Genomic DNA, 11,677 nt, shown 5'->3' with positions numbered 1-11,677 from the left:
TAGACTTAGTGAGTGGGCAAGTTGCTTAACTTCCCTGGGCCCCCGTTTCCTTCCCATTTTGAAGTGATTCAGCTGCACAGACTTCAGAAAGAAGCGGACTGAGTGAGGTTCGAATGATGACTATATGTGACCTTGGGCCAATCCGAAGCCGGCTCGCTCAGTCTCAATTTCCTTCCTACAAAATGGGTAAAATAATTTCTACCTCACAGGGCTTTTGTGAGGTTTCGGGAACATATGTGAGTCGCTAAGCACACAGCCTGGCAATACTAGATTGCCTTTTACAAAAGTAGGGGTGACGACCCTGATCTGCCTCTTTCTGTGCGGCTGCTGCTGGCTCCACAGCACCCATCCCAGAGGCTGCCCGGAGTAGCGGCCGTGGACAAACTTCATGACCCCCAAAGGGAAAACAGAGCTGAAGGGGCTTCGGGGGGAAAAAGTAAAGAGCTGGCCACAGCAGGCTAACTTGGCTAACGGGGACGCTCGGTGAATGCGTCCCCTTGAACAGACTTACCGCAGTCGAGAATCTTTGCTAACTCGCATCAAACATGCCTCCGAAGCTGGCTGGATTTTGGACAGCCTTTTGTGCCTCCGCCTTCAAACCCAAGGCAAAGGACAAAGCCCAACCTCATGGCGGGCTGGGAGGGTGAAAGCAGGGGGATTCCCCCAATTCCCGGCGGAAAGGAAGGGTGATCTGTTCCCATCCGCTGACTCCCACTCCTGGGGCCAGGGCTCCTTGGGCGCCCCCTTCATTTCTCTCCTCTCCGCACAGGTCGGGAAGGGAGGGGGTCGCGCTTGGCCCGCGGCGCAGAGTCACCCCGGCTTTCGTGCCTCCGACAACGCCTGGCCGCCCATCCCCGGCCCCCGTCGACCCTGCTGGCCCGCACGGCTGGGGTCGACCTGGCCCTCCGCCCCCGTCCTGCATGGAACCCGCCCGGCCGCCAGCCCCACCTCGGCCGCTTCCCCTGCCCTCCGCTCCTCTCCTCTCCTTTCCTCTACCCTCGCGGCCACCTCGGCGCGCGCCGCAACCTCCGCAGACCCCGCCGCGCCCCCACCCCGCGCCCGGCCGCCCCCGCGCCGGCTTCCCGGCCCCCGTAGACCCCGCCCGGCCCTCCCTCTCTGGGGTCGTGGCGACGGGGAGGAGGGGCCGCCGGGCCGGCGTGCGTGGCAGGCTCTCCCGGCTCGGCTCGCTCGGCCTCCCTTACCGGGAGGCGGGGTCGGCGCCGCAGCGGCGGAGGCAGGCCCCCTCCTCCCGCCTCCTCGGCCCGGCCTCCTTCCCCGGCCGCGCGTCCTCTCGGCCGCTCCGACGCCAGTAGCGCCCGCGTGCCGCTCGCCCAGTCCCGGGGGAGCCCCAGCAAGTTTCCCGGGCCGCGCGCCGCGCTCGCTCGCCTCCCAGCCCGCGGCCTGAGCCGCCGCCAGGCCCGCCATGCCCTCGGCCAAACAAAGGGGCTCCAAGGGCGGCCACGGCGCCGCAAGCCCCTCGGAGAAGGGTGCCCACCCGTCGGGCGGCGCGGATGACGTGGCGAAGAAGCCGCCTCCGGCGCCGCAGCAGCCGCCGCCGCCCGCGCCGCACCCGCAGCAGCACCCGCAGCAGCACCCGCAGCAGCACCCGCAGAACCAGGCACACGGCAAGGGCGGCCACCGCGGCGGCGGCGGCGGCGGCGGCGGCAAGTCCTCCTCCTCGTCCTCCTCCTCCGCCGCCGCCGCCTCGTCCTCGGCGTCCTGCTCGCGCAGGCTCGGCAGGGCGCTCAACTTTCTCTTCTACCTCGCCCTGGTGGCGGCGGCCGCTTTCTCGGGCTGGTGCGTCCACCACGTCCTGGAGGAGGTCCAGCAGGTCCGGCGCAGCCACCAGGACTTCTCCCGGCAGAGGGAGGAACTGGGCCAGGGCTTGCAGGGCGTCGAGCAGAAGGTGGGTACCCCCGGCCCCCCCACACTGGCCCCATCGACTGCGGCCTCCGGACCCACGGCCAGGCCCCTTCCTGCTGCCTGCCCAGGCCCCGAGGCGGGAGCCGGTCGCTCCTCCTTGGCGGGCCCTGGCCTAGACACCCCCTCCATGCGGCCCCCTAGTTCTGAGGCAGTCCCCAGACCCCCTTTGTTAATGGCTGCGGAGGAATCGGCCCCGAGGGATGGGCCGCCGCGAGGATGGCCAGGCTTGCCTGGCAGGGTGGGCCAAGGGCCTGTCACAGGGCATTAGCGGTGACCTGTAAGGAAGCCGGCAGGCTCCTGGGAGCCCATTCTTTCTGGATTAGGAACCGCTGAATGGGCAGAGTTGTCTGAAAAGGAGGTTGGAAGGGAAGCCAGCGCATCCCTGGAAGCCTCAGGCAAGGCCCCACCTCAGCTCTGCCTGTGGAAGACATCCCAGCGGGGTTTTTAATAGACCCGGAGCTGGCATTCTTACTCATTTGCAGGTCCAAATGAAATACCATCTATCTTTAGTTCCCTTGTCCTGTACTGGACCAGCCTGCCCAGGTGGGCCTTTGACGTAGTCCTCATTCAGCGTTTTTGGGGTTTTCTTTTGAGAGGGAGTGTGGCTCTGTCGCCCAGGCTGGAGTGCAGTGGTACGATCTCAGCTCAGTGCAACCTCTGCCTCTCAGGTTCTAGCGATTCTCCTGCTTTAGCCTCCTGAGTAGCTGGGATTACAGGATTACAGGCATGTGCCACCACGCCTGGCTGATTTTTTATTAGTAGTAGAGACAAAGTTTCACCGTGTTGGCCAGGCTGGTCTCGAACTTCTGACCGTAAGTGATCTGCCTGCCTCGGCCTCCCAGAATGCTTGGATTACAGGCATGAGCCACTGCGCCCGGCCCTACTTCAGCTTTAGGGGAAGGGAAGGGCCAAAAATACTAGATCATACTGGTGAATAATACTTCTAGCCACATTTATATGGTGTTTAGAATGCTTACTCACATATTACCTAATTTTTATAGCCACCCTGGGAGGGAGGGAGGACTAACAGTTTTGATTTCATTTTCCAGAGCAGAACATTGAGGTTTAGACAGAGCAGTGAGTTGACAAAGTCCCCAGCTGGTGAGTGGCAGACACATGCAAATGTCTAGTCCACTGCCCTGTTCGTTAAGGGTCCACAGGGGTTCATTTCAGGTATGGACGGACCCAACTCTCAAGGCGAAGGTGCTTAGCTTCCGCCCTTCTGTGATTTTTCCATACCAAGTACGGCCCCTTTTATCTCATTCGCTCTTCACTATGTCATTGCTCAATGAAAGTTGGTTGCAAGACTGAAACAAAAAATCCCGCCACTTCTGGTCCCGGAGCCGCTGCCTCCTTTTCCCAGCATGCTGTCTGTCCTGCCAAGTTGCTCTCTGCTTTTGTTGAGTGTGCAGGACTAGGAGTTTCCTCTTAAGACTGGCAGAGCACGGCCGGGCGTGGTGCCTCATTCCTGTAATCCCGGCGCTTTAGGAGGCCGAGGCGGGCGGATCACCTGAGGTCAGAAGTTTGAGAGCAGCCTGGCCAACATGGTGAAACCCCGTGTCTACTAAAAATACCAAAATTAGCGGGGCGTGGTGACGCATGCCTGTAGTCCCAGCTACTCAGGAAGCTGAGGCAGGAGAATTGCTTGAACCCAGGAGGCGGAGGTTGCAATGAGCAGAGATCCTGCCAGTGCACCCCAGCCTGAACCATAGAGCGAGACTCCGTCTCAAAAAAAAAAAAAAAAAAAAGACTGGCAGAACGACTGGAATGAGTCAGCCTGCTAAACGCTGCAGGCCAAGGGAGGTGACTTTTCTAAGGGAATTAAGTAGGCAGTGCTGCTTTGCCTATCCTGAATGTCAAACCATTCTTAAAAAATAGACATACTGCTGGAGTATAATCACTAGCCTCTGTTTCTTCTCTTTCATCCACCTACTTACTAATCAATCATAATATTTATTAAAGTCTGACAGTTGCGGGGCTCTGTGTAGGCTTTGTGGGAGGGTATGAAGGAGCAAAAGACACCAATCACTTGGGCAGCACATAAGGAGGTGTCAGTCGAGGGTAACTCCCATGAAAGTTCAGAAGAGGGAGGGTGTGGAATTTCGCCTGTATCCTGGTGGCCAGGGTAGTGCCAGCCATCTAGCCGGTGATCGATAAATGTTGAGAGAAGGAGTGTGATCAACACCGTGGCAGGGGCACTATTTTGAGCATGTTCGAGAGAGAGGAGGTGGCTACCATGCCAGTGGCAGAGTCACATTTAGGAAATTGTGAGAGAGGGGAGGTTGGAAGTTGAGGCCAAAATAGGGAAGGTCTTGAATCCAGGTTAATTCTCTGTGCTTCTCCCTGCCCCTCCCTTAGTCTCTTCTTTTTGCTTCTTCACCCCCTCTCCATCACAGCTATGTATATAGATCACTTTCTTCTTTGGGGCTCAGTTTTCCCTTCCACACAATGAGAAGAGGGCTCCATCCAGACTTTTAAGAATCCTCATGGCTCTAAAATCGTTGAAATAGTGACTTCTCTTTTTTTTATTTCATATTTTATATTTCGTAGAGACAGGGTCTCCCTGTGTCACCAAGCTGGGGCATAGTGGTGTGATCATAGCTCACTGCAGCCTTGAGCTCCTGGCCTCAAGTATTCCTCTTGCCTCAGTCTCACAAGGAGCTGGGACCAGAGGCACACACAAGCACATCCAGCTATTTATTTTTTAAATTTTTGGTAGAGTCAGTGTCTTGCCGTGTTGCTCAGGTTGGTCTCAAACTCCTGGGCTCAAGCAGTCCTCCTGCCTTGGCCTCTCAAAGTGCTGGGACTACAGATGTGAGCCACTGCGCCTGGCTGACCACTTTTCTTTTAATTTAGTAGTGTAATAAAACTATTATTTAATGTGTCATATTTGTGGTGCACTTATTACGTGCCAGGCACTATGCAAAGCATTTGAAAATGCATCATCTCCTGACTCTCACAACAACCCCAAGAGGTAAGAATTATTATCAGCCCTCTTTGACAGAGGAGAAAAATGAGAGGCTAAGTGACTGAGCGGTTATATAGCTAGTAAGTGGCTGGGCTAGGATCCAAACTGTTGTCTAACTCCTAGAACACTATTAACCACTCCACTATTTAGCCTAGTACATAGTAGGTGCCCAATAAATGTTTCATTGACTTGAGACTCAGAACATGGCCAGAACAGTGTTAGGATTTGCCACAGAATGTGGCCACCCTGTCTGCATCTTTGGGGTGGCCAGGAAATAATTATTTTGCATTGAGGAACCAGTTGTGTTTGGTTCTCTGACATCCTGAGTTTGAACCCCTTTATAACTCTTGGTGACTTATTGGGGGGTGGAGTTTGGTTCATAGCAGGGAAGTACACTTACAGTATAATTAGTGTTCACTGTCAGTCAGCCATGCTATTAAATGCTTTATAGTCATGATTTCTGTTCTTCCAGCCACCCTCTGAGGCAGGTATCATTTAGTGGCACCATTTTGCAGATGGGGCAGCTGAGGACTGGCTGTGTCACTCGTTCAAGGTCACACACAGACCATAAGTGGTGTAGCTGGAGTTGGGTGCCCACCTGTCTCTTGTCCTCCAGCTAGATATTCTTGTTATTGGAGAATGACTCAAATCTTCTGAATGACTGTAGCACAAGCAGAGAGGCTGGCCTGTCCTTACCCAGAGGATTCAGCAGGCACAAGTGAGTCCTGGGCTTCAGAAAGTGTTGGCAGTTGATCTTTAGGCCTTCTGAAGAGCCTGTGTTGCCCTGGCAGATCCAGTGTGATATAAAGAATGGTAGGCCGGGCGCAGTGGCTCACGCCTGTAATCCCAGCACTTTGGGAGGCTGAGGCGGGTGGATCACGAGGTCAGGAGATCGAGACCATCCTGGCTAACATGGTGAAACCCCGTCTGTACTAAAAAAAATATAAAAAACTAGCCGGGCGTGGTGGCGGGTGCCTGTAGTCCCAGCTACTCGGGAGGCTGAGGCAGGAGAATGGCGTGAACCCGGGAGGCAGAGCTTGCAGTGAGCCAAGATTGCACCACTGCACTCCAGCCTGGGCGACAGAGCTAGACTCCATCTCAAAAAAAAAAAAAAAAAAAGAATGGTAGGAGTAGGCTTAGACCTGGTAGGGACAGTTTAATGAGACTAGGACCTATTTGTGGAAGCGTGAGTTCCCTGTTCATATTTCTTTGTTTTCTTGTCTAGATTCTCTGGCTAAGGAGTCAGGGCGTCAGGAATTGGCAGCCTCTCTTCCAGGTACTCAGAGCACTTGGAAGTCAGTGCCCCTGTCTGAGCATATCACATAGTGGTTAAGAGCTCAGGTTCTGAAATCAAGCATTTTGGGATTTTGACATTTGAGCCTACCACTTACCAGTTTCCTCATTAGTAAAATGGAGATCATTGGGAGCCACCAACTCATGAGATGATGATGAGGGTGTAATGAGATGATGTATCTGAAGTCCTTTGTGTAATTATTGGTCCATCATAAGTGGCTGGTTGAATGTCAACCACTGCTAACACCCAGTCCCCCCACCCTACGGTGTAACCTTGAGGGCAAGCATCCTAGCCATTATTTCATCTCTGGCATCTTGCCCACTGCCCACCACTTAGTGGGCATCCCACATTTGTTGGGGGAACAGATATTTCCTATGCATATTGATTATAATGAGTTATTTTCACATAAAGATGCGCAACTCATAGTACCCTCAGTAGGGGAACACCATGTTCTTTTTATAGTGTTGGGGGTTGGGTATAATTGCTGTTCTAGTCTCCTTCCTAACCATTTGTGAAGAGCCAGCCCAGGTCAGGACTGGCAGGGATCAGAGGAGACATGGGCCAGCTCATCAGGCTTTGCTTAAATTTCCTCATTCTGTGATTCCATCAAAAAACACTGGAAGAAAGCCTGCCATGTTGAAGGTACCGTGCTCACCTGCTCACACCTCTGTTCTGAGTGCTATGCTTAGAACAGGCAGACACTGTGATTTAGTAACCTAGTTTCAGAGATGGGCTCTCTCCAGTACCTTCACGGAGTGTCCTTTAAGACTTGGGTTGTATTTGGTTGGGCAGGGAAATTGGCTAGTATTCTGGAGCCCCTGAGAACCTTACTCTAATCTGCCTTAAAACAGACCGATGGAGCTAGACAGCACTTTAGAGACTTATTTGCTACTGGATGATGAGCCTGGGACTTGGAAAGTGAACGTGACTCTTCGTGCTTACAGAGCTGGTTACTGGTGGGGCTGGCACAAGAGCTGAGGTGTGCTGTTCACATTCCGTTTCAGTTTATCCTCCTGCCTTTTGGCATTGGACTGAAGATAGTTCTAGGAATCTGCAGACTCACCAGGTGCTTCAGAAGAAACGAGAAATAATCACGATGATGATAGCTGCCATGTATTGAGCGTTCACTATGTTCTGGGCACAGTTTAAGTATTTGATATATTATTAATTCACTTAATCCTCATACAGAGAATCATATGAGTCTGGTACTGTTTTCTCATCCTTCAACTGAGGAAACCAAGGTACAGATAAGCTAAATAACTTCCCTAAGATCACACTGCTGGGAAGTGTTCAAGCGAGGATTTGAACCTAGGCAGTCTGGCTCAAGAGTCCATGCCAGTGGACGGACTCTTTTTATTTTTTAACTTTTTATCATGGCAGTGTTCAAGCATAAACAAAAAAGCAATATAATGAACCCCAGTTTCAAGAATTACTGATGTTTTGCCATTCCTTTTTCATTCCATCAGCACACCTGGCATCTGCTTTTTTTTTTTTTTTGGCTGGAGTTAGAAGTCTGATTCTGAACCACTCTCTTGCCCTATGGGTGCCCAACCTGGTCTCCCTTGTTCTCCAGATGCTGTTGCTGTTGAATGGCCATAACATAAGCAGAGAGGCTGTCCTGTCCTGAAGCCAGAAAATTTACTGGGCAGAAGTGGGTCCAGGGCTTCAGAAAATATTGGCAGTTCGGCTCTAGGGCCTCTGAAGAGCCTATGTTGTCCTGGCAGATCCAGGGGATAGTGAATTAGGAATTAGTTTTAAAGTGAATCCCTGGCTGACATTCTTAGTTTACCCAAAGCATTTTAGGATTTATTTCCAACTGATAAGGGTTCCTTTCCTTTCCTTCCCTTTCTATTCCTTTCCCTGTTTGTTTTAACAGAACACAGTATATCATACCTAACAAAGTTTACAGTATTTCTTGAATGTCATCTGACACCCAGTCCAGAATCACAGTTCCTTGATTATTTCAAAAATGGCTTTAAAAAATTTATTTATTTATTTTTAAATTTTTGTGTTGTTTTAGACACAGGACCTCACTCTGTTGCCCAGGCTGGACTTGAACTCCTGGGCTCAAGGCAACCTGTCACCTTAGCTTCCCAAGTAGCTGGGACTACAGGTGGACACCACCAGGGCCAGCTCAAAGGTGTCTTTTTAACAGTTGGTTTGTTCAAATCAGGATCTATGTAAGATCCACACATTACACTTGATTGAAAATTTTCCTAAATTTATTTCGGCCTATAAGTTTCCTGTCTTTCCTTCTTTTAAAATGCCACTTAGTTGTTGAAGATCCTGGTTCTTTGTCCTGTAGAATTGTCCACATTGTGGGTTCGGCTGATTGCATCCTCATGACATGTCTCTCCTGCGTGATGGTTAGACCGAGGGACTTGATAGAGTCAGGTACTTGTTTTCTGTCTTTTCCTTGTTTTTTTTGCAACAAAGTATTAAAAGTGGCACCATGTGCCACATCAGGCTAAAACCCAGGTTATTAATCATTGTGCTGTCCAGCCTGATTAGTCAGGCCTGGGTTATAAATCATCCCTGGAGCACTAGAAGGGGGCCGTAGGGTTGGTCCTCAAAACCATATGGACTATGTGTGGAAGGATGTTTCTCCAAAGGAAAATTGTGATGCCATTCTGGAAAAAACAGGACCTGGAGGCTGGGCAGACAAAAAAAGTTCTATCATGTGAAACTCATCAGGTCTTCTCAGCAATTAACGTCTGGATTTTGATTACAGGTGCAGTCTTTGCAAGCCACATTTGGAACTTTTGAGTCCATCTTGAGAAGCTCCCAACATAAACAAGACCTCACAGAGAAAGCTGTGAAGCAAGGGGAGAGTGAGGTCAGCCGGATCAGTGAAGTGCTGCAGAAACTCCAGAATGAGATTCTCAAAGACCTCTCGGATGGGATCCATGTGGTGAAGGACGCCCGGGAGCGGGACTTCACATCCCTGGAGAACACGGTGGAGGAGCGACTGACGGAGCTCACCAAATCCATCAACGACAACATCGCCATCTTCACAGAAGTCCAGAAGAGGAGCCAGAAGGAGATCAACGACGTGAAGGCAAAGGTTGCCTCCCTGGAAGAATCGGAGGGGCACAAGCAGGATTTGAAAGCCTTAAAGGAAGCTGTGAAGGAGATACAGACCTCAGCCAAGTCCAGAGAGTGGGACATGGAGGCCCTGAGAAGCACCCTTCAGACTATGGAGTCCGACGTCTACACCGAGGTCCGCGAGCTGGTGAGCCTCAAGCAGGAGCAGCAGGCTTTCAAGGAGGCCGCCGACACGGAGCGGCTCGCCCTGCAGGCCCTCACGGAGAAGCTTCTCAGGTCCGAGGAGTCCGTCTCCCGCCTCCCGGAGGAGATCCGGAGACTGGAGGAAGAGCTCCGCCAGCTGAAGTCCGATTCCCATGGGCCGAAGGAAGATGGAGGCTTCAGACACTCGGAAGCCTTTGAGGCGCTCCAGCAAAAGAGTCAGGGACTGGACTCCAGGCTCCAGCACGTGGAGGACGGGGTGGTCTCCATGCAGGTGGCTTCTGCGCGCCAGACCGAGAGCCTGGAGTCCCTCCTGTCCAAGAGCCAGGAGCATGAGCAGCGCCTGGCCGCCCTGCAGGGGCGCCTGGAAGGCCTGGGGTCCTCGGAGGCAGACCAGGATGGCCTGGCCAGCACGGTGCGGAGCCTGGGTGAGGCCCAGCTGGTGCTCTACGGCGACGTGGAGGAGCTGAAGAGGAGTGTGGGGGAGCTCCCCAGCACCGTGGAATCACTCCAGAAAGTGCAGGAGCAGGTGCACACGCTGCTCAGTCAGGACCAAGCCCAGGCCGCCCGTCTGCCTCCTCAGGACTTCCTGGACAGACTTTCTTCTTTAGACAACCTGAAAGCCTCAGTCAGCCAAGTGGAGGCAGACTTGAAAATGCTCAGGACTGCTGTGGACAGTTTGGTTGCATATTCCGTCAAAATAGAAAGCAACGAGAACAACCTGGAATCAGCCAAGGGTTTACTAGATGACCTGAGGAATGATCTGGATAGGTTGTTCGTGAAAGTGGAGAAGATTCACGAAAAGGTCTAAATGAATTGTGTGTGCAGGGCGCGGATTTAAAGTCCAATTTCTCATGACCAAAAAATGTGTGGTTTTCTCCCATGTGTCCCCCACCCCCCAATTTCTTGTCCCCTCTTGAAGAGCAGTTGTCACCACCTGAACACCAAGGCATTGTATTTTCGTGCCCAGTTAATTTATTGACGATGTTTTAAGTTCTCTGCTTCAGAGTTTGGTTAGTTTCCTGAAGCGCAGCCCCTGTGAATAACAGGTGGCTTTTCATGGATGTCTCTAGTCAGAGAAAAATGATAAAGGCTTCAATTGAGGATTAACAGAAGCAGATTAACCTCAGAAATCCTGTCTGGCTGGCAGATTTCAAGTAAAAAAAGAAGGTGGTTTTGGGGGACACTTTTATTTCCAGTTGTCTTTAAGGAAAATTAATTTTACTTTTTTTTTTTTTTTTTTGTACTTCTGGCCGAAATTTTTATGAGATATCTCTCACTTGTCTTCCACTTGGAACCGGTTAAAGCTCATAGCTGTCAGCTCTGAATGAGGAGGGGAGAAGCCCCTGGGTCTGTCTTTGAAAGGAATCCGCTGCTTGAGGGCCGCCTTCCCCTGTGGTGTGTGGGTCGTTTCTCTTCCTGACGCATCTTATGATATCAGAGGTAACTATGCAAAGCATCCAGACGGTTCTGAATGTGAAGCACTCCACCCAGCAGAGTCCCGGTGTCCTCTGTCCCCGCTGCCGGCCCGTGTTCTCTCTCAAGAGGTCACCAAGGAACGCAGAGGTTTAGGCTCCCAGAAAGGGGAGTCTTTGGGTTCTTTCAAAAAACGCATTAGGAGAGCTGTCCACAGTGGAATGGGGGGTCTCCCTGGGGAATGTAGGCCAGGTCCTTTTATTTTAACATGATGTCCATGAAGAGGTTTGCTGCCTGGGCAGCCCTGTCTGTCGGCAAGGAGCGTGCATACTGCGTTTCTGTAATTGTTTGCTGTATCTCCCTTCCCTCTGAGCTGTATTGTTCTTTAATGGCTGTCTTGCCCTTCCAAAAAAAATTGAAAAAAAAAAAAAAAAATCTGAAAAGTACAAAAAAAAAAAGGTTTTGTTTAGTTTACTGTGAAATGAACTGTATGGCTTATTTACAGTATTTTTAATTCTTAATAAACACTTGAGCTTTGTTATGACTTTTCCAGAGTGGTTGCATTCTGAGAATTTCGTAATTATGATGTGTTTTATTAGCATGTGGTATAAACGATTAGCAAATAGGTAAGTTTACTATTTTAAAGCTGTTTTTTCTTTTAATTCTGAAACCAAGATGGCCTCACTCTTGGGCTGGGGGCCTGCTTTGATGGACTGTTAGCAAGTGTGTTCAATGATTACTTGTCTCCAGCTCTGTTGTCTTCAAGCATAGGACCTCAACCCTCACTACCTATTAGAATCTTCCTGGGAGCTTTAAAAAATGCCTGGGCC

The 11,677-nt window shown here is 51.4% G+C and overlaps 1 protein-coding gene across 1 annotated transcript; it reads left to right on the top strand.

Annotated features, from left to right (window-relative positions):
* Positions 1-1,253: 1,253 nt before the first annotated feature.
* On the top strand, positions 1,254-11,391 carry CKAP4 (cytoskeleton associated protein 4). Its single transcript, XM_015152668.3, has 2 exons — positions 1,254-1,906; positions 8,917-11,391. The coding sequence occupies exons 1-2, from the start codon at positions 1,424-1,426 to the stop codon at positions 10,240-10,242; spliced, it is 1,809 nt and encodes a 602-aa protein (XP_015008154.3). The 5' UTR covers positions 1,254-1,423; the 3' UTR covers positions 10,243-11,391.
* Positions 11,392-11,677: the final 286 nt, after the last annotated feature.

Source organism: Macaca mulatta, chromosome 11 (genome assembly GCF_049350105.2).
Source record: "Macaca mulatta isolate MMU2019108-1 chromosome 11, T2T-MMU8v2.0, whole genome shotgun sequence".
NCBI classification, from domain to species: domain Eukaryota; kingdom Metazoa; phylum Chordata; class Mammalia; order Primates; family Cercopithecidae; genus Macaca; species Macaca mulatta.
This window is presented reverse-complemented; position numbering and strand designations above follow the sequence as displayed.